At 50.6% G+C, this 21,497-nt stretch overlaps 7 protein-coding genes across 7 annotated transcripts; 5 read left to right on the top strand and 2 right to left on the bottom strand.

Annotated features, from left to right (window-relative positions):
- Positions 1–803: 803 nt before the first annotated feature.
- Positions 804–4,055, top strand: hmg2 (3-hydroxy-3-methylglutaryl-coenzyme A reductase; the record flags this gene model as incomplete). The annotated part of the gene is made up of 4 exons (XM_089600372.1): positions 804–983; positions 1,049–1,393; positions 1,460–3,698; positions 3,802–4,055. The coding sequence occupies 4 exons, from the start codon at positions 804–806 to the stop codon at positions 4,053–4,055; spliced, it is 3,018 nt and encodes a 1,005-aa protein (XP_089455265.1).
- Positions 4,056–5,154: 1,099 nt separating this feature from the next.
- On the top strand, positions 5,155–9,019 carry ALT_8132 (uncharacterized protein; the record flags this gene model as incomplete). The annotated part of the gene is made up of 4 exons (XM_089600371.1): positions 5,155–5,367; positions 5,632–6,287; positions 8,646–8,803; positions 8,859–9,019. 4 exons carry the CDS (start codon positions 5,155–5,157, stop codon positions 9,017–9,019), a joined length of 1,188 nt encoding a protein of 395 aa, XP_089455264.1.
- Positions 9,020–9,663: 644 nt separating this feature from the next.
- On the bottom strand, positions 9,664–10,510 carry ALT_8131 (uncharacterized protein; the record flags this gene model as incomplete). The annotated part of the gene is made up of 2 exons (XM_033556036.2): positions 9,664–9,780; positions 9,839–10,510. 2 exons carry the CDS (start codon positions 10,508–10,510, stop codon positions 9,664–9,666), a joined length of 789 nt encoding a protein of 262 aa, XP_033411927.2.
- Positions 10,511–10,806: 296 nt separating this feature from the next.
- Positions 10,807–11,764, top strand: ALT_8130 (uncharacterized protein; the record flags this gene model as incomplete). The annotated part of the gene is made up of 5 exons (XM_033556035.2): positions 10,807–10,875; positions 10,935–11,027; positions 11,085–11,161; positions 11,209–11,383; positions 11,555–11,764. 5 exons carry the CDS (start codon positions 10,807–10,809, stop codon positions 11,762–11,764), a joined length of 624 nt encoding a protein of 207 aa, XP_033411926.2.
- Positions 11,765–11,891: 127 nt separating this feature from the next.
- ALT_8129 (M20 family metallopeptidase) lies at positions 11,892–13,151 on the top strand (the record flags this gene model as incomplete). Its single annotated transcript, XM_033556034.2, has 1 exon — positions 11,892–13,151. One exon carries the CDS (start codon positions 11,892–11,894, stop codon positions 13,149–13,151), a length of 1,260 nt encoding a protein of 419 aa, XP_033411925.2.
- A 5,254-nt stretch (positions 13,152–18,405) lies between these two features.
- ALT_8128 (cytochrome P450) lies at positions 18,406–20,034 on the top strand (the record flags this gene model as incomplete). The annotated part of the gene is made up of 1 exon (XM_033556030.2): positions 18,406–20,034. The coding sequence occupies one exon, from the start codon at positions 18,406–18,408 to the stop codon at positions 20,032–20,034; it is 1,629 nt and encodes a 542-aa protein (XP_033411921.2).
- A 398-nt stretch (positions 20,035–20,432) lies between these two features.
- On the bottom strand, positions 20,433–21,311 carry ALT_8127 (alpha/beta fold hydrolase; the record flags this gene model as incomplete). The annotated part of the gene is made up of 1 exon (XM_033556029.2): positions 20,433–21,311. One exon carries the CDS (start codon positions 21,309–21,311, stop codon positions 20,433–20,435), a length of 879 nt encoding a protein of 292 aa, XP_033411920.2.
- Between the last annotated feature and the right edge of the window lie 186 nt (positions 21,312–21,497).

The raw sequence follows: 21,497 nt of genomic DNA, 5'->3' as shown, positions 1-21,497 counted from the left end.
CCTTATGTAGGCAAATGGAAATGGTTAGCCGTTTGATAGGGAAACCTAAAAGCTTACACTGAACCGGAATTCTACCTACGCGTGGGTTACTGATGCTATTGTTCAACAATCATCAGTACCGGCATCAGAAAAGTCCATCACGGTACCTAGTATCTCACCAGTTGAATTAGGATGTTAGCATCCAGGGAAATAGATAATGTTGTTGCCTTCGGGTAGTCTGTACCTGATAGGACCTAAGGTTGCTAAGCCTCCTTCCCCCAACTAACGGCTCTCCACTCTCCGCTATACAGGTACTTTTTTGGGTTTAAGAACGGTTCATCATTGGAGTCTAGGCCCCAGAGATAAACCGGACATACTCCACATATATTACCTTGTTTGAGAGTTAGAATAATAGACAACCCCGAAGAACAATGGACGAGTCATGCTTTGGAACTAGCAAGGGTCGCCAGTGCCGTCAAATAGTGCTGGGATGAGAGCTCCCCTATTTCCTCTCTCATCGCAACTAGAGGAACGAGACTGGTAAGTCGCAGTCTCTATCACTTCCTCAGCGTTGAAAAGACCTCCTAATCGAGTCGACCGCAGTGCTAAGTACGAATTCTCAATCGTCTCACCCTGCAACATCCTCATTGCTGAATTTGGTTTCCCGGACTATGCGCAAACCGGCCATGGCTCCTACAAACAAAAAGGAGTCTGATACTCCTGGCTGGCTACACCGACATTGCACAACTGTGTTAGGCACAGTGGCTAGACAGGCGTGTAAGCAACCAATCTACACCCTGGTCATTACCGCTCTACTAGCCACCATGACATACACGAGTCTGCTGGAAGGGAGTTTACACAATGTCAATCTTACGCGGCCTTCGGAGAGTCACCTCAACCAGCTTGATGTTACGGACTTTCTTCAGGGGAGCCGTAGTCTTCGTCTCGGAGAGGCGACCGCCTGGCGATGGGAGACTAAGGATGAGTCGATGAGCGACCAAGAGGTGAGACCTCTATTCTTCTTCAACCCAATGAGCAATCTACTGACTTCATATTTCTGGCAAGCTAGGTTGCATCGCATTTGGCTTTGATCACACTCGTGTTTCCCACCTCCGAAAGCAACCCAGGAATTTCTGCCGTCCAGGAGAGTATTTTTTCGGACTTGACCGCTGCACAACCCGTCTCTCGAACACCTAGTGTCTTATCCTCCGTCTTGAGCGAAACTTCAATCGCTCTTTCTGTGCCTTATGATTACCTGGAGGAGGTTCTATGCAAAACTCAGAACTTCGCGAAGTCGCAGGGTGAGCACTCGGGGCAAATATGGACCTTGAAAACCGCTGGAAAAGGCAATTCTGGTCCGAAGCTCAGGCTCTGGCTGATAGACTTTCTGGCCTCCTTTGTCGATTTAATCAAGGTATGCCTGCTTCTCACCCCGCTAGAATTGACATGTTGTCCGTTCATCCGCCGCTAACAAAGTCAGCATGCGCAAATAGTTGATATCGTCATCATGTTGTTGGCATACCTGGCGATGTACCTCACTTTCCTGTCACTCTTCATGTCGATGCGCCGACTCGGGTCCCGTTTCTGGTTGGCCTCTTCGGTGCTGCTCTCTGGTTTCTTCTCTTTGTTCTTCGGACTAAAAGTCACTGCTAGCAGTGGTGTACCTACCTCCATGATCATTCTTTCTGAATGCCTGCCAATTCTGGTAGTCATTGTGGGATTTGAGAAACCCATCCGTTTAACGAGAGCGGTACTTCATGCTGCGACCGAGGTCCACGTTCCTGCAAAACCAATGGCCCGGCGGTCCATACCCGAAGCCATTGAGGTGGCCATCAAGCGCGAGGGAGGGCGTATCGTGCGTGACTACGCTATTGAAATTGCTATCCTGGCGGCAGGCGCAGCCTCGAGGGTACAAGGAGCTCTGCCTCAGTTCTGCTTTCTCGCGGCGTGGATCCTCCTCTTTGACAGCTTGCTTCTATTTACTTTCTACGTCGGTGTGCTCTGTGTGGAACTGGAAGTCACGCGCATTAGAAAGCATGTCAAGCCGCATAGGAGTCTGGAAGACGATGGCATGGCCACTGGTAACCAGGAATTCAACTCCCGTATCTTTGGCTGCAAGGTCAAGGCTGCTAATGTATCTCGGTGCAAATTTCTCATGGTTGGCGCCTTCGTGCTTTTCAATGTGCTTCAGCTGTCGTCCCTGTCTTACGGCAACGTCAGGGTTTTTAACTGGGTGCCGTACCTGTCGAGACCTTCCGACATCCTGATGCCGGCCCCAATCAACCCTTACCGAGTCGCACGCAATGGTCTGGACGATATATCTGTGGTTGCCCGGGCGAGTAACATCGAAACGCGCGTTACAGTGTTGCCGCCGATCAAATACGTCCTGCAGTCGCAGACTGAGCCTTGTGGGGATAATTATGCTGGCCCGCTCTGCGATACACTACGCGGCCGTAGTCTTGGGGGCGTGCTGGCATGGCTCGAAGATCCAGGAATCAGCAAATGGGTGATTGCTGTGCTGTTCCTAAGCATGGTACTGAACAGTTATTTAATGAAGGCAGCTCGCCGTAATCTACGCGAGCGCGAGGTGATTCCAGACAGCTCTTCTGCAATCGTGAGCCAGTCAAATGGCTCTTCCAATGAGTCTGGAAAGACCATGCCAGGACCTAGTGAGCTGACAGACACGCCAAAAAGCGAACGAGTGGATGCCATGCTACAAAAAGGACGAGAATCGCTATTGGAAGATGAGGAGATAGTCAATCTATGCCTCCGCGGCAAAATTCCCGGTCATGCCCTGGAGAAAATGATGGAACGCCATCCGAGGATGAGCCGCTTGGAAGCCTTTACCCGAGCTGTCAAGATCCGCCGCGCAGTGGTGTCTCGTACACAGTCCACTCGTGATGTGGCAAGTGACCTAGAGTATTCAAAAGCTCCCTTTGAGAACTATGACTATACCCTAGTCCATGGGGCCTGCTGTGAGAATGTCATTGGATATCTGCCATTGCCAATAGGTGTGGCTGGACCCCTGGTAATAGATGGTCAGAACTATTTCATTCCAATGGCAACTACTGAGGGAGTACTAGTAGCCAGCGCGAGTCGGGGTTGCAAAGCGATTAATGCTGGGGGCGGCGCTGTAACCGTCATCAATGCTGACGGCATGACCCGAGGGCCATGCCTTGCATTCCCATCCCTATCTCGCGCAGCAGAAGCCAAGCAATGGATTGATTCAGACGAAGGAAAGAAGGTCCTGACCACGGCATTCAACTCTACCAGTCGATTTGCCCGCCTGCAGGGCTTGAAATCAGCGCAGGCTGGCACCTACCTCTATGTCCGATTCAAATCGACGACTGGGGACGCAATGGGGATGAACATGATTTCGAAAGGTGTTGAAAAGGCCCTTGAAGTCATGAAGGAGCATGGGTTTTCAGACATGGTAACTATTTCAGTGACAGGCAACTACTGCGTCGACAAGAAATCAGCCGCGATCAACTGGATCGATGGACGGGGCAAGTCAGTTGTCGCTGAGGCTTTGATACCAGGGGATGCGGTGCGCTCCATTCTCAAGACAGACGTGGATGCACTTGTTGAACTCAACACTGCTAAGAACCTGGTCGGCAGTGCCATGGCTGGCTCTATTGGCGGCTTTAATGCCCATGCATCCAACCTGGTCGCGGCAGTTTCTCTAGCTACAGGGCAAGACCCAGCGCAGAATATCGAAAGTAGCAGCTGCATCACCATTATGAAGAAGTAGAAGACCTCATTGCACTGTATCCTGGCCTGACTAATTGGTTTATAGTGTCAATGATAACCTGCACATCTCAGTTTCAATGCCGTGCATCGAAGTTGGAACAATCGGCGGCGGAACCATCCTTGAACCGCAAGCCGCCATGCTTGATCTGCTGGGTGTTCGAGGTGCACATGCCACCAACCCTGGAGATAATGCCCGTCAGCTGGCCCGAATCGTCGCAGCCACCGTGCTGGCAGGCGAGTTGAGCACGTGTGCTGCTTTGGCGGCGGGTCATCTAGTCAGTGCTCATATGGCTCATAATCGCAGTAAAGCGGCGAAGACTGGATGAGTACTTGCAAGATTAGGAAGACAGGTATGTATTGTGTCAAGACCATTATACTTTTCTGATGCTCATGAGCAGATGTATACATCCATATAAAATGCAAAACAGGTTTTCCCGTCTGCTCAGCCGTACTTAAGCCACATATTCACCGTGTCAATTCTCAAAGAGCCCTTCTATCTCTGGAGAAAAAAGCGTAATAAGTCAGTATATGTGATGGTTTATGAAGCCATATTAATAATGGCTGACTTCAGCGGCTCACTATATAAGAAAATGGTGGTCCAGTGATATTCAAGGTTCTGCGTCCTTCAGATAAGGAATGCCGTCGAAATTCATACAATCTTTTATTTATATATTAAATAGTTCCCTGGCCAGTTTTCTCCTCTATAATCGTATGTAACTTTATGAACCTAGATCCTCAGGATACTGAACAGCATCTATAAATACTCCTGTCGAACGTACCTTGTTTCAGCTGACCTAGCAAGGGGCCTATCCCATGGGATGACAGAAGGGTGATATCACCTGTGTACGGTCTGACGGACCTGATCTTCTCTCCGTCACGCTTCGGAATGGCTTCGGTACTTACAAGAGGGATAACGATCGTCGGCCGATATTGAGTGAGGTTCAACCACGCTTCGCTCCCTTTTCTGTTGAAGCAACCATCATCCAAGGACCATTCTACAATGAGCCAGCCTGACCTGTTCAATTATACTTCAGGAAGATGGATGTACGTTAAGCCCCGAAGTCCCATGCCTAGACTAACGAACTTAAGTTACAACGAGACCTTACGCCTTGCGGAGAGACAACAGTTCTTCAATATCGCCCTGCTGAATCGCATTGCGGCTGCATCCATCGGTCGACCGGACCAGGATGTAACTTGTATTCGAAAGCTCGCTGAGGGGGGGTCAACCGTGCCTTTGAAATTACTATTCGAGATGGTACTCAAGTTGTGGCACGACTTCCATATCCATCGACCGAACCCAGGATTTATGCGACCGCGAGTGAGGTGGCAACAATGGATTTTGTTCGATTACATGGCGTTCCGGTACCTCGTATCCTCACATATTCGGCTACCGACCAAAACCCTGTTGGTTCCGAATACATCATCATGGAGAAAGCTGCAGGAAACGAGCTTGGAGACCTTTGGTATACCATGGCGGAACGGCAGCGGCTGAAGATGATCTTCGAGATTGTGAAGCTCGAGGCACTGCTGTTTTCCATACAACTGCCCGGATATGGAAGCATATACTACGAGCATGATCTTCCTCCTAGCATGCGAAGAATAGGCTTACAACAAGCTGGAGGCAATGGAAAATTCTGTGTTGGACCTGATGCACATTACAAGTGGTGACAGAAAGGACGATCTTCCCTATCCACAAAGAAGGGACCATGTAAGTCGACAGAATCACACGCTTGGTCTCCGGCTCTAACTTGAACGTAGTTTCAGAAACTGGCTACCTTTTAGAATCAGTTGCGACGCGGGAATTGGAATGGCTCTCTCGTTTCGATCGGGCTCTTTTCCCTTTGAACCGCTGCACAGAGAGATGTATTCGTATGAAAGAGTCCATCCTGACAGCCACGTTAGGAACCTCCGGGATTATTTAAAGTCGCTCGCCCTTTCTCTCCAGAGAAAGAATGCTTCCTCAGTCGACCAATTCTCCGCCACGCTGATCTACAGCCTAACAACATCCTGGTTTCAGTTCCATTTGAAGTGGTGTCTTTAATAGATTGGCAGCATTGCTCGATTCTTCCCCTTTTCCTTCAAGCCGGGCCGCCAAAATACTTTCAAAACTATGGCGACGCAGTATCTGAGGACCTTATCAAGCCCCAACTTCCTTCGGACTTTGATCAACTCGGGGAAAACGAACAAGAAGCCGCAAGAATCGATTTTCAACAACGCCAACTCCATTATTACTATTTCGCGGCCACCGCCAAATTCAACGACGACCATTTCAGCGCGTGTACGGTGGATGAAGTGGTTTTGAAACCACAGCTATTTCAACATGCCGGCGATCCTTGGGAGGGTGACAGTGTCACTTTAAAAGCCGATCTTATTCGTGTCGTCCAAAATTGGGAAAGGCTTTATGCTTCGACGGTTTCAGTCTGTCCACTTCACTATTCCCCTGAGGAGATTGATGAGTGCCTACGGCTCGAGGAGGAGCAGCGGCTTGCGGACGACGACATGGAGAAATCTCGAAATTGTCTCGGGGTGTCTGGTGATGGCGGGGTCCCGACAGAGAGGTACAGTGAGGCTAAGAAAATGAGCGAGAAATTCAAAGCAGAGGCAATCTACTGGCAGTCTCCGAGGAAGTTGCGGCACAAATACAGCGTCATTGGCCATTTGATGATCATGACGAGGATGAGTGATTGCCAGTTTCACTTTTGGATTCAATTATTTGGGTAATTTGAAAGGGCTTCTGTGCGATGCAGGGATAGATGTGTCATAATCAATTATTTAACTTGAATAATGCATCTTGTAGAAGAGGAGGTAGATCTCAATTAAATATCAGAGAGGTGAACAGCACTCTGAGTTATACTGTACCTCTCTAGTATGAAGAGGTTGAAAGTAGGGCTAGATTATCTGATCTTTAATGCAATCTGATTGGCATGAAATCGCCTTGCATTAGCTCCCGCCGCTAGCCCCACTTAAGAATACTCTAATTGAAATTTAGCCGTTGACTTTTGTGGGACCCTTGAATTTGGTCCCAACTCCTAAAACACCAGGGTTCAATAAGAGGAACTCCGTCTTGGAGAAGTTCAGTCAGCAAAATTTACAGACTGACTACCAGATACCACATTCTAGCAACTCTGATAAGTATCCTGTTGTCCTGCATGTAGGATAATATCCATCTATCCGAGTTTCACCATGCCATTTTATCGTAATGTAGGATGGATGCCATGATTCCATCGAGCAGTTACTCAACAATCGAAAGCACCAGTTCTGGCATTGGATTGGTATCAGTAATTGGGTTATGCGTCGCTTTTACGCAATTGACAAGATTGGATTATATTATAGGAAGTCCTGATTTCCTAATTGGGGTGTTACGTGGCAGGCTGCGACTCCAACATAAAAATTTATGATGTCCTGATGCGGGACTGAGTCACCACACTAATAATAACAGCATCTTTCAGTGAGTAGTATAGATTCAGCTATGATGGTGTTGTCATCTCCAACCCTCGAGGAGTTGTCTGCAGCAGCTAAAACTCCTTCATATATTCCTAGTCCCGTCCAGCTTGCGAGAATAGATATTCCCACAGTTTAAGCCCTTGTCCTTACAGAATATGGTTGCCCATCACCCATGGCTGATGTGTTTTGTTCCCGCAGCTGCGGATAATATGATCCTGACTGGAGGCGCTTTAGACAATGATGATGACCTGTGTGGGATCTTGTATGTTTTTAGGATACTTGTGATAGCTGTGCAGCGCTACTTGTCTGGAAAGCTCCATGGATTCGCGGACTGGAGGTCAATGAGATTTAACTAGGGGTGGAACCGGCTCTCTACGAGGCTGTCAGGCTGCTGGTTTAGATGAATATGTAGTGATAGGAGAGAGGGGAAAAGCGGTCACTTTGAGGGGATCCTAGTGAGGGAAAACATGGGGTGCGATATTAGGAACCTGGCAATGCCGTCGGATTGAACTTAGTCTGGTGCTGAATGTATTTGAATTATCTGGTACTTCTTCTTAATCGTATTTCTTGAGACCTCGACTAGAAAGGAAACTGTTTCATTCAGCTTGAGGAATAATGATGACGGATTTGAACAAAACTGGGTTGCAGAAGCTATTGAGCCAGAAGACAGCAAAAAAGACCTGCAATTCCACATACTGAAACCAAATGCATACTGCTCCACTGCTGATTATGGAATCTTTCGGCTAGAGCATTCAAATGACGTAGGAGCTGTATACACAGGGACTAACGAGTAACGACCATGGAATCAAACAACACGACTATCGTTGAAAATAGTCCCTGAAATGGGACTCCCGATGATGAGGCATTGATGTCCCCGGAGAGCCCCAGAAAAAAGGAGTTCTTTGCTTCCCGCCCTTGAGTTCTTGTCTTTGGTTTTGGCGTCGCAGTTCTCGCTCCCGGGCTAGAACTTTCCTGCTTCGGGCCCGGCTGCGGCGCCTTTGGACTCTCTGTTGTTTGGATTCTTCAGTGAGACCAAAGAGACTTTTGAACCAGTCTAGCATGATGATTGGCTGTATCGTTTATCCCATCCTTGTATTTATTAGATGCATGGAAACGAAGAAAAATAAGACTTTGGGTAATGGTGGCCTTACCGATTGTGATTGAAAAAGAGCTGTGGAGAATCAGTAGCGGGGGATGCGGCAGGTTATAAGGGCGCCAGTGGCTGGGCTACTGGGCTTTAGTATATCTAGTGGCAGTGCCCGACTTTTGACTAAATAATACTAAATTTCATGTAATGATAATAATAAGAATTAGTGCAAGCTCTTCTGAGCTAATAAATAAAATTATTTTAAAAGCTTCAAGGTCTTGTTCTCTTCATAGCCTGTCTTTTGTTTACTTTTTTTTTTCTTCCCTCTACTCCTTACAATTGCTGCCCCCCTGACGGGTAACCTCATCTACATCGGCCTTAAAAGCGGCGGCGTCGGGAAGCGTGACGCCGACGCCTCCATCGACGACCTTGTGGACGTCGAGAAGCGCCAGTCCTGGCCCGGTGTGCCTGATTACAACATTCAGATGTGCCGTGATGCCAATGTCGGCCGGACCGTGACTGTCCGGAAGACGTCGGTCAACTGTAAGCATTCCTCCGCAGACAGGATGGGTAGAGTGAGAAAGACTGATGTTTGCAGCTCTCCGTGTTGAGAATGTGGCCCCTGAGTGCATGGTTCTGGCCACTCTCTTTGCTGAACGGGGAACTCCCATCCCTTGTGGCTCTGCTTGCCTTGACTATGTCAACTTGAGTGCGGCTGATAAGCAGAGGCTGATGGATATTGTGAACAATCTCCTATGAGCTGAGGCTAAGAGGGTACTACTCTAAGCTCTACCTATCGATGTATAATTTATACGTCCTGAGCAGTCTATGACTCTATGTGTTTTTGTTTTGCGTTTTTCCTTTTCTTAGCTATCGACATGTCAACAACTAAGCAGATTGACTATGAATAGGACCTTTGTTTCTGAGTTTCTTCCTTATCAGGCAATTGCAGATCACTGTCGATTAGGTAGCTACTTCATCTATGAAAGCATGTACGTATGATGTTGGGAACACTTCCACTAAGATTGGTCAACCTTAGCTTGGCACCAAGCCGCCAGCGCCTCAGCCGGATAGCCCGTACTCCGTAGTGGGGGCTGTGGGTATAACCAACTGGTGATCCGTGGATAGACCATGGACCTGCCTGAGACAAGTGTCTCAGTTTTAGAAATCAAGTAGTCTTTCCATCTACAACATGCCATGACGATTAGCCGCCTGGATATGGATTGTTAACCTTAGCTGGGAGGGATTAAAGAATATCATTTCTATGGCCTCAAAATGATGCAAATTAGAGACTAAGGAAATATTGTGAGAAGGCAAGGGCACAAAGACATGTTATGGGCAAATGTGTCTTCAGAACATAACTTTCATCCTCGGACAGCTGACAGTTAACATGACCAGGTCCATTATTTCTTGCTGATACCCTTGAAGTCTTCATCTTCCCTGGAACTGGGGCCAGAATGAGATGACGGTAAACTGCTGTAGTGGAGCAGTGTAGCCAAGAGGACTGTAATAAGAGAGGCCTAGACAAGCATCAGACAACTCTCACCATCGCTGACCTCTAACAGAACCAGAACTTACCAGAGATAGATCCATCCCCTCTGCAACCTCTACCGTCCAGGCAGGACGCTTGCCAGGCACATAGACCGACACCACATCCGCAAGCTTGGTGATCATCACCAAGTTCCCCTTGTAGTAGACGTGTGTCTTCGTCTTCCACACATTCTGCCCGCGGACCTCCAGAACCGTCTCCTCCCCATTCGCAGCCGCATTCTTAAAGTAGACGTCGAATTTATCTTTGAAAGCGCTCCACTTCGTGGCAATCGTCGCAATAGGTTCAGAGCCGCGCTCGTCGCCAGGAAGGGTTACGAACCACGTCACGCCGGCTTTTTTGCGCTGCAGTGTAAACAATGGGAGGCCCGAGGTGTCGCTGAAGTGTCGTTTGTTACTCAATGATCCGAAATCACCTTTCACAGAGAAGAGCTTCGTTCCGAGCGGAGAGTCGTCCGTGGGATAGGTGGAGATTGTGAAGTCTCCGCCGGACAAGCTTTGGCTGTGTTGTTTTACGCGGAGGGCCACAGGGTCTGTGGCGACGTATCTTGGTTGAGTGCAAGAGGCTGTTTGAGTGGGAGTAGCTTTGATGATGCCATGCTTTTGACAAGTCTCCAGGTCAACTGGCTTCGAGGAAATAAGTACGGTAGACTTAGCAGAAATCAGTGGAGTTGGGAAGGGAGGGTGGCAGTCTAAACACATCTTGGGTATATATTATTTCTATAATATCCATCCTTGATAATAACAAGTGGGTATCTGCATTTAGTGGGACAATCCAACATCCTTGGTCTATGTAAGTGGTAAGAAATGCCCGGAAGATAGCGCAATGGAGAAGCCAGTTGACGGCACAGAGGGTGCTACTTTTCTTGGCCAGTGGGGTTGAGGCTGCCAAGGGGAAACCCTGGAGTTGGAGGATATTCTTACTTTAGTGGCTGAATGGCTGGTGGTTACCTTCGCTTTTCCTCTTGCAACCATTCCACGTCGCCCTTTTGTCCAAGATGTCAGGAAAAACGCTCGAAAAAGAGGCCGATACGGCCGTCTGCCATTCGACCTCTTCGTTTCGGTCAGTTCCCAGATTACACGTCGCATCCATCTAGTTCTGTTCTAGTCTGATCTCTGTATACAGGAGCGTTGGGATCGCGATACCGCGGAAGACAGTCAGGAACAGTGGGAGCGACCCGTCTGGGAATGCCAGAAGCTGACGCTAATCGAACGCTGGGTATGACCTTTCTTTCCCGCTGCAGCAACCTACAGAAAGGCTGACTGTCCTTGCTAGCCGTATCAGCTCCGTGCCGAATTCGAGTCCACTCCGCCGTACTCTCCGCCTGAAAACGGCGAGGAGATTAGACGCGTGTTGGCCACCAGACAGTACACAAGCGTAATGTCAGTGTGGTCAGCAGTCACGGCTGGCAGACCGTCTGGCTGCGGACATGCTACGACCCGGATCTCGCGAGCAAATACGAAGAGATGAAACAGAGATCCGAAGTGCCTGGATCAGGCGTCCCAGAGGACAAGGTCCTGGGACCATGCCTGCTACAATTTCGACGACGGCAGCGAGGACTCATGGCGTCGAGTGTTAGTCCGCGTCCCTGGCATCACGGACTTCGGTGGCATTACTGACATAAATGGAGACGGGAGTGATCTGCAGTACAAGAGTTGCCAAAACGACGAGTACCAGGTGGCGCATGCTGAGGAGGAAAGCAAGGAAGAGTGGAGGGACCTCGCGATAGCAGAGTTGAAATCCAGGCTGGTGTTAACCTGTTGGACCGAGAGGCCATTGAGTCTGGATTGATTAGAATTCTCTGGCTCGATGAGCATGGGAATATCGTCTGGGATAACCGGCTGGACCCCTTTAGGACCAACTTGGACGGCTTAGCAGGAGCACTCCTCAGCTCTATCACTTTGGGGGAATTGGCCAACTGGAACGGCACCCGCGGGGCTGAGGTTATTCGCTAGAGCCTAGAGGACTGATTTTTAAGCGCTTTGTGGTCTTACCATTTCCGTTCTAGTGCTTCACTGCTTACCCCTCGCCGCTTTTCGACGTTTCTACGTTGTTTCCTTTCCCTGATGCATTGTCTACAAAATGGCACACAACCTGTCAGACATTTTGAAGGATGCTTCCGTAGACTTGACTCCGTACGAGGATCTCTACAAGCATTTCCACGCCCATCCCGAACTTTCACTGCAAGAAGAATCTACCTCTCAAAAGGTCGCAGCCCATCTGTCCCAGTTGAACGCTTATGAGATCCACACCAATATCGGCGGCTATGGCCTCGCAGGTGTCCTCAGGAATGGCGCCGGCAAGACCGTCCTTCTGCGAGCTGATATGGACGCACTCCCCGTCAAGGAACTCACTGGACTCCCGTACGCGAGCACGGTTACTATGCGTGACGCCGACGGCGTCGAAAAACCAGTGATGCATGCCTGTGGACATGATATGCACATGACATGCCTACTTGCAGCGGCTGAGACTCTTGCGAACATGCAGCATGCGTGGAGCGGAACGCTGATCGTGCTGTTTCAGCCCAATGAGGAACGGGGCGGTGGCGCGCAGGCTATGGTAGACGATGGACTTTATTCCAAGATCCCAGTCCCCGATTATGTCTTTGGCCAGCACGTCATGCGCATGCGGGCAGGAAGCGTTGGCTGCCGGCCTGGAACCATCATGGCTGCTGCCGATAGTCTTAAAGTTACCGTCTATGGGCGCGGCGGCCATGGATCCCTGCCGCATCAGACTGTCGATCCGGCACTTCTGGCTGCGCATATTGTTGTGAGACTGCAGGGTATCGTGAGCAGAGAGATTGATCCCAGCGACCTCGCGGTCGTGACTGTCGGAAGCCTGCAAGCAGGGCAGACGGAGAATATCATTGCGGATCGGGCCGAGATTGGACTTGACTTTCGGACTGTCAAGCTGGAGACTCGGCAGAAGATTCTTTCTGCTGTTCAGCGCATTGTGGAGGCCGAGTGCATGGCTAGTGGCTCGCCGAAACGGCCGGTGTTCACTCGAACACGCCGGTTTCCGCCAACTGTAAATGACGCACAGGTGGCGTCTCAATTAGCAGTGTCTTTCGGACAGCATTTTGATGACTTTGACGCTGATACACCGAGAACAAATGTTAGCGAAGACTTTTCTACGCTGGGTACTTGCCGAGGTATTCCGTGCTGCTTTTGGTTCATTGGGGGTATTGATGCAGAACGTTGGGACAAGGCAATGAGAGAAGATAATCACACAGATGAGATCCCTGGGAACCACTCGGCTCTTTTTGCACCTGTTATACAGCCGACTATGAGAGCTGGAGTGGATGCTCTTTGCCTTGCAGCTTTGACGTTTTTGAGGAAATAGCTTTCATCGCCTTACGACACCTTAGTGGCTCACTGTGTATCATTGACCAGAATAGGTGGTATATAATATTTGTAAGATTGGAATTCGTATCATTCTGACTAGAGGCTGGGCTATTGGCATTAGACGGATCCCTTTGACTAAATAATACATCTGCTGATCTGAGTTCCGAAAGTTATCATTAGTAACAACCAGTAGTGCTTGTTCTGACTACCCTTTCAAATTGAAACATCTCCCGAAAGCAGTGGCCCGACCCCCTTCGCTTCGGAAAACTTAGATTCGACGACAATCCATCTTAGATTCCTGTTCGTTCTTGACTGCATCGATCTGAGTCTGTGCAGAAGATGATAACCGTCGTAAATAGCACGTTGGTGAAGACATCGACTCGGCTCCCCTGTAGTCGTAGAGTTTCATCGTCCCTTAGTAGCAGAGCTTATGACAATAAAAGCTTCAGCGGCAAGAACTCTCTGCTGGTCACGTTCTTGTAAACACTCCCGCTATTCAGCTGGTTCTTGTAAACACACGTACTATCCAGTAAGTTCCTGTAAGCAAATAGTCAGCTCCCAAGACTAACTCTTCATGTAACTCATCCCTCAACTGCGGACCACAGAGCGGTATTCAGAATGCGGGTGACATCGGTCGAGCCATCTGGACGGAGGGCGCCATCTGTTCCACCAGACTGTTTCAGATCTTCCCAGTCTTGGATTTTACGCTCGATGTACTCCGCCAGACCAGAAGCATGGAGGATCTCAGCCACGCGGTAGTGGCAGTCCAGATACGCGGGATCTGGCAGGGACGCCCTCGACGGAGGCATAGTAATGATGCCATTCCTCTTCGGTAAGCACCAACACACAGGTCATTCCGCAACAGCTGGCCACAGAGCGGTGTTCAAAGTTTTGGTTATGTTGGTAGAACCGTCGGGACGAAGACAGCCATCGGTTTCACCATACCTTTGCATGTCCCTCCAGTCTTGAATTTTGTCGTAGATGTGCCCTACCAGATCCGCGGCGTGAATTATCTCAGCCACCCGATAATGGCAGTCTAAAAACACTGGATCTGGCAGGGGAAGATTGTCCACGCCTTCACTGCATCTAAATTTGACCTTGCAATTATTAGGCAGCAAACGCTGAACGTTAGTTGTTACATCAGGATAAGTCTTGACTGCATAAACATCCTGCCCTTCCTTTACAAAAAAGAAAGAATGTGTCAGCAGAATGATTAGAATAAATGAGTACATAAGTCAGACTTACTGTCTTGACAAAGGCGATATGAAAACATCTAAAGGATTTGTGCAGGGAATCGAGCAACATCATCCCGTTCGAGGGGGTCCTCAATCTAGTACGACATACCCTGGGGAAGCATTTATAAAACACTTCCCACCGCTTTGAGAATTCGTACGAGTCAGTAAGAGACAACACCATCGGATTTCTACGAATAATACCTTGCTTCCCGCCCAGGACGTGTAGCTGCAGGGTATGATATTGGCGCACTCCACGAAGTCGTGGAGCTCATCAGCTGGCAGATATCCATTCTGCTTCCATTTCTTGGTATCTAGATGGCCAGTGACACAACACCGATAGCCGTCTCGGCGCGCACACTCGTCCCGGAAATCGCTATCCCGGACCTCTGGTTGGATGAGCGTCCCTGTGAACACCTCCAGGTTGGGCTCCCTGAAGTCAAAGGGTGATTCAGGTTCCGAGGGTATAGGACTCTCCGCCATCACTAGATTGATCAGCATGCGTACTTGGCGATTACTTTCTCTCGCTTACTTGGATAGAGAAGATAGGCGAGAAGATCGTGAAACACCTGCCACAACTTTTGGTCATCGTTTCCAGCGTTGACGATGTCTCTGGCCACTGAAGTTTGACCTCCTGGTGGTAACCACTCGAGAAAGGCCTTCAGGGAAGCACGGAGATACTCTTCATGTGGTCTCCCTCCATTCACATAGCGCTCGACCCTCGCCCTCGCGGTGTCTATCAAATTGTTGAATGTCTCGGGCCGTTCCGGCATGCCATTCACCGGCTGCTGACGATTGGCCTTGGAGGCGGACCGCTGCCGGGCCCAAGCGGCCTCCCTAGCGTCGATCTCGGGAGGCTGCTTAGCAAGTCGGCGGGACCTACGGGGGGAGATAGGGCGACTTTGCGGGCCACTTTTCGAACTAGCCAGAGACATTCCTGAATCTGAAGGTCTGTGGACGTGGAGTACACTTAAATCAACAAATTAGCTGAAGTATTGAATTTCAGGAAGATCTGGGTGTTGCATTAGCAGGATTCAATTGAAGAACGTGGCATGTCATCATGGGTGTTACCAGGGTTCAGGCACAAGTATGACTTCGGTCTATGGGCTGTATTAGCAGACTAAGGGCTATATTTTAGGGCTTTGAAGTCATCACATCAGAGGCTGCAGTCTACATAAAATGACTTCATAAAACAGTACGCTATATGAAACACTTGCAGAATAATGAATGAAAGATATTCGTCCATGCTCTTGCAGTCCTCCCTGATCAGGCAGTTCAAAAGCTGTCTGTTACCAGCCAAGACTGCCATAGACATCACTGTTGGGAGATGACAGCCATCACAGGAGGACGGCAGTCACAGAAGGATAGTGGTCACAGCAGGATGGTCGTCAGCAGAGTACAGTCGTCCTGATTCAAGTGTGGTCGATCCTTTAATAAGCCAATGCTCCTTTGTTCTCCCAGCTGTCCAAGGCTAGCCACAGAGAGTCTCTTTGATCACAACTCTAGACATGCTGTGGATTTATAGGCGACTTGCGAGTGCTGATCCGGATCCAACATGAGGCGCAGGATGATGATTGTAAAAGATCGACAAAGTACTATGACACATCACCTGCAGTAGCATTGGGCTGGTATCAATCTATAAACCCAGTTCCCATCCATAGACTATTTAATTGGTCTTGATAGTCTGTACATGGGCCTATTGTTCATCTTTCAGCTCACCACCAGATAGTTGTGTAATAGCGAATGTCATCATGGGAACCTTTCACACCTTCCTGTAAGGACTATCACTTGCAATTCTATGCAGTATTGTTAGCAGGCCCTTATTGTAGGCTTTCTAATCTACTCCCGCACGGCATCTGAAGCACTGCGACATCCATATTTGACGTTCTCTTGAAACTTCGGAATATATGTGACGGCAGTTCATTGATATACAACCTAGTTTGGTCGGATTTCTCTATCCTAAAGTTGTTCTTAAATAGACAGGAACCCACTAGCTCAGAGCCGGTTCCCTCTGCCTCCTTGTCTCAAGAGTCAGCGACTCTTCGCTCCCCCCACTCAAGGAATCCTCCTCCCTTACGCCGACACCAGCAAACTTCTTCTGCCCGAACGGCTGCAAGCACAACTGGCTCGAGTTGTCTCCCAGACGGTGAAATCCGTCACCGGAAGCGGAGGGGTCGGGTTTGGGTCCCGCAGACGGGGCGGAGGACTTGGGGCCTGTTCCGTTGGGCGTGTAGACCGAGCGACCGAGTAGCGGTCGCATCATCGGGACTGAAGCAAGGATGACGGCGAGACAAGGTTCCAGACCGCTGAAGATATTGGCGCGGGGGATCGTGTAGGTGATGTCGGTAAAGTCCATTGAGGAGAGCACGGAGATGCGGAGGGCGCTGATGACGCAGGTGCTGGGTTGGTCAGTATCTGAACAGGAGAAATGAAACGACACAGTGGGATTGAGGGGCTTACACTACTCCCAATCCAAAAACGGTAATCAGGGTCACCTTCTTGTACGTTGCCATCTGCAGGCGGTACAGCGACGGCATCGGCGTCACCAGCACGGCCACGTCAGTAACTAGATTGATCACCCCCGTCACCGTAAACGACGTGACCTGGTCTCCGCACGATCCGCCAGGAATGGTCTGGTCCCAGTTAAAGGCGAAGGGCCGGCAGATGAGACACCCGGCCAGGATTGTCGCGATGGCCCAAGCGACAATGACGCCGATGGTGACCCAGGCGATCCGTACGACCCCTACGACGGGGAAGATGCGAAGATACAGCAGCAGGATGGAGATTTTGGTGCAGCTGAGACTCAGCACCCATGTGAACTGCAGCGGGATGATCAGCTGGAACAGTTTGGTGACGGGCTCCATCCCGTAAAGGGCCACAATGGACGAGACATGGTCGAAGCCGATGCCGGCCTGGAATACTCCTGTGATACTGATTGACTGGAGACCGACGGCGAAGAACTAAGACAGATGTATAAGTCATTGTATATGATTAAGAAGGGATCTGGCTTACACAGGCGGCAATCAGGAAGTAATCACTCGACGTCCATGGCTTATGCGCAATATGATGGGCCAACAAGCGCAAGGACACTGCGACGACGGCCAGTATCGAGAAAGTAAGTGCCACAGCAAGCACAGCCCTTTGGTCCCGGGTTTGGATAGGAAAGATGACCGTCATCTCTTAAGCGACAGGCTGCGAGGTACTGGCAGACGTGGAGAGAGGTGGACTCTTCATGTCCTCGTCAGGGAATGTGCAGTATTAAATGCAGAATCATTGCAGGGACTAGAGATAGGATATTACTTACCAGGGGCCCAGGCCCACTTTCCGTAATTTTGGCGTTGCTTCAGCCTTGTTGTGACATTTACCGTTGACGGGTGCATAAGACAGTACACTATACACTCTCTACATACTAACCGCTAGTCCTAGAAACTTGCAGTATGTTGTGTCATGACTCGAGCAATCCGACAATTACAACAACATATCACAATTGCCAATTGAATTTATGAGAGGTCTCCTGAAAACAATGGGAATATGCAACTTCACAAGAATAGTGCCCTGTTTCTGCGGACCCCAAATGCTCGGCGCCGATCCGTCATGCCCTAGTCCTATGACTTATGCTTGGCCTGCTTCACGTCGTGGAAATAACCTCTCCACATTGGTGGATCAATCTGTCTTTCTCTTTAGCGACTTACGAGGGGTGAGATCGGCAGAGTCAGTCGAGTCTCCAAGACGATAACGCCGGCGAAATACCGGTGAAACGGTTGGCGGCATTGCAGTGTAGACTAACTAAGAACTAGATCAAGGACTAGTCGCATGCCTAAGTCGAGCTCTCCAACCACTCGACTAAACAAGGCGTCTAGACGACCATTTAGCCTAGAGAATAGTAATATGATTAATAACGTCTCCAACAAGCTCCTCCCCGGCCAACTGCCGAAACTCTGCAATTGACATTGATAGCCCACTGCCGTTCTCCTCCACAACACATCTCAACATCTGTTGACAACATCCATTGACCTCAATATGGCTGCCACTTCTGCTGTGGTTGTCATTGTCATAGGACTGTTGACAGTGGTGTATATCAGCAGAAAGAATGGCAAGAAGACGGACAAACTGCTTAAACTCCCTCTCATCGGCGACCTCCATAGCTCGCCTATTGAAAAGCCCCTGGCGAACTGGGACTCCTGGGCACGGCAGAATGGCCCGATAGCCGTTCCTAAACTGTTTGGGATTATCCCTATTGTTGTGCTCAACTCGTACGAGGCCGCGACGGAGTTGTTCAGCCGCCGCAGCCAGTGGTACAGCAACCGGCCGCCGTCGGTCAGCATGGAGATGATCACCGGCGCCGCGCCAGGCCAGTCTCGCTTCACGCTGATGCACGACTATGACGACCATCTCAAGCTGCACCACCGTATCCTCTCTCCCAGTCTCGGCGCGCTCGCCGCCCCCAAGTACCAGCCGCTGATGGAACTCGAAGCCAAACAGCTGCTGCACGACCTAGTCAACGCCCTGCGGCACTCTCCAGACGGCAGTACCATCAGCACCGACGCCATCTACCCGCTGCTGGAACGTACCCAGTCCAGCGTCATCCTGGCACTGCACTACGGCCTGCGCATCCCGCACCCCGACGAAAACATCCTCCACGAAATCATCGACATCCAAGTCCAAGTCACCCACCTCGCCGCTAACCCGGCCCTACCCGATCTCATCCCACCCCTACGGCACCTCCCCGCCGTGCTCTCCCCCTGGAAACGCGCAGCAGACCGCCTCTACGCCGCCCAGGTCGACCTCTACATGCGTCTCTTCCACCACGGAAGAGACGCCGCGGGCTGGAACGCCACGAAGCAGGCCCTCTCCACCGCAGCCAAGTACGCCCCTGCCTCCTCGTCCTCTCCAGCTCAACCCCAAGTCCCCGACCTCGACCTCGCCTTCACCCTCGCCACCTCCATCCAAGGCGGGATGGAGACCTCCCCGCGCCAGCTTCTCTGGCTCTTCATCGCAGCCCTGCACCACCCGTCCTTCGTGGCGCGCGCGCACGCCATCCTCGACGAGGTCGTCGGCCGGGACCGCCTCCCGCGGTTCTCGGACCGGGCCCAGCTCGCATTCATCGACGCCGTCGCGCACGAGCTATTCCGCTGGCGGCCGATCGCGCCAGGGTCTATCCCGCGGCGCGCAGACCGGGACGACGAGTTCCAGGGCGTGAAGATCAACAAGGGGGTGACTGTCATGGCGAATGCGTGGGGGATCGGGCGCGACGAGCAGGTGTTTGACCCTGCGCTTGGGGATCTGCAGGAGTTTGTTCCGGAGAGGTGGTTGCGGGAGGGTGATGCCGGACAGGAAAGATTGCGGAGTGACCTGCCGCTGCCGGTGTTTGGGCAGGGAAGGCGGATCTGTCAGGGGAGGAGGGTCGCGATTGATGGGACGTTCATGCAGGTTGCTAGTTTGCTTTGGGCGTTTGACGTTGAGATGGTGGATGGGGCGGAGCCGGTGGATCCGTGGGAGATGGTTGTCGTGGGATTCATGACTATGCCGAGGGAACGGAGGTTCAAGCTCAAGCCTAGAGGGGATTGGGTGCTGGATGTGATCAGAAGAGAGTGGGAGACGGCGGAGAAGAGTCTGGATAAGGTCATGGGGATGGCTGATATTGAGTGATCACGTCAGGTATACAGGACAATCAATGGACAGACAAAAGTCACATCGATGATCTACTGCTTACGAACATACTGCTTGATCGTCCTCACAGAAGCTGAGATCCTCCAAGCTTGCTCACGCGTAGCGCCGTCCTGTACGCATCATCACCCCGGCCGTCTGATACTCGGCAACCCTCTGCTCGAAAATTTTGTCTTCCCACTCAAGTATGCGATTATGGCTGAAATCTGCCACGTTAAGAGGAGGCTTTATACAACGACCGAGCGCCATTATATACCATGACTGACAGATGACCCTTCAATGCGTCGCTATCCGAAGAAAGCATACTATAGCTTACAAATAGTCTATGTCACACAACCACGGGACATCTTGAATGTCAGTGGATCAACAATGATTACGGTCTATACAAAGAAAAAGTCTTCCAACGCTCTGGTGAATCGATCGGGGTCCTGCAGCGGTGCGAAATGGCTGACGTTCTTCAGAATGACCAAGCTGCTGCCCGGGATGGCGGCGTGCAGCTTAGCCGGGACATCCAGATTGACCGCTTCGTCGTATTGAGCGCCTGCAATCCTGACTCTGGAGCCGTCGATGGTGCGCAGCTGGGCCTTGGTGAATTGCGGCAGCGTAGCCTCTAGAGTCGCCACCTTGGTCGCGAATGAGGTGAAGTTGGCCTGGGGCTGGAGTTGGCTGTATTCCTTCGCGCAGCGAGTCACGAACTCGGAATAGATGTCCGTTTTCGGGAAATTTGGGTTGGAATCAGAGGGGACCATGAAAGCACCGAAGAGGAATGCCTTCTCGATCGTGGGGGATATAGTGCGGTTCAGCAGGGCGGAGATGGTGGTTGCGCCGCCATCGGACCAGCCGACTACATTGTACTTGGAGACACCCCCGGCCTTTAGCTGGTCGTAGATGTTGTTGGCAAAGAGGTCGAATGTGAAGACGTCGTCTTCCTTGAACGTGCTGCGGCCGTGGCCGCGGCGGTCGAGGGCGATTACATAGTGACCCTTCGCGATCAGTCGGTTCAGGACTGCACCGAAGTAGGCCGAGTAGCCTAGGCCGCCGTGATCAAAGACCAAAGGTGTTTTGCGGGCATCTTCATTGTACTTTTGGATCCATAGCTCAACGCCGTCCACGGGGACTCTGTGCTTGCTGATTGGGGAGGGCAGGGGTGGTGTTGGCGGCAGAGTGAGCCAAACAGGAGTGGTAGCCCGTTCAGCAATAGCTAGACCTTGAGCTATTCCGCTGAGGAGAAGTGAGGCGAGCAAAGCAGCTTTAACCATATTGGAAGGATATCAGGCTAGAGAGATGAGGTAGTTGTGCTGGAGTAGAGGAGGTGAGGAGGTGAGACTGTGAGAGTGATGAATGGCCATAACGCTGCCAGACGCATCTCCACGTCTTAATATACCTTTCTTTCTTCACGGGGCGCAGCGACTCATTACTATAATAGACTTTGTGCTGAATCCTTC

Source organism: Aspergillus lentulus (assembly GCF_001445615.1).
Source record: "Aspergillus lentulus DNA, contig: Alt16, strain: IFM 54703, whole genome shotgun sequence".
Taxonomy (NCBI): domain Eukaryota; kingdom Fungi; phylum Ascomycota; class Eurotiomycetes; order Eurotiales; family Aspergillaceae; genus Aspergillus; species Aspergillus lentulus.
This window is presented reverse-complemented; position numbering and strand designations above follow the sequence as displayed.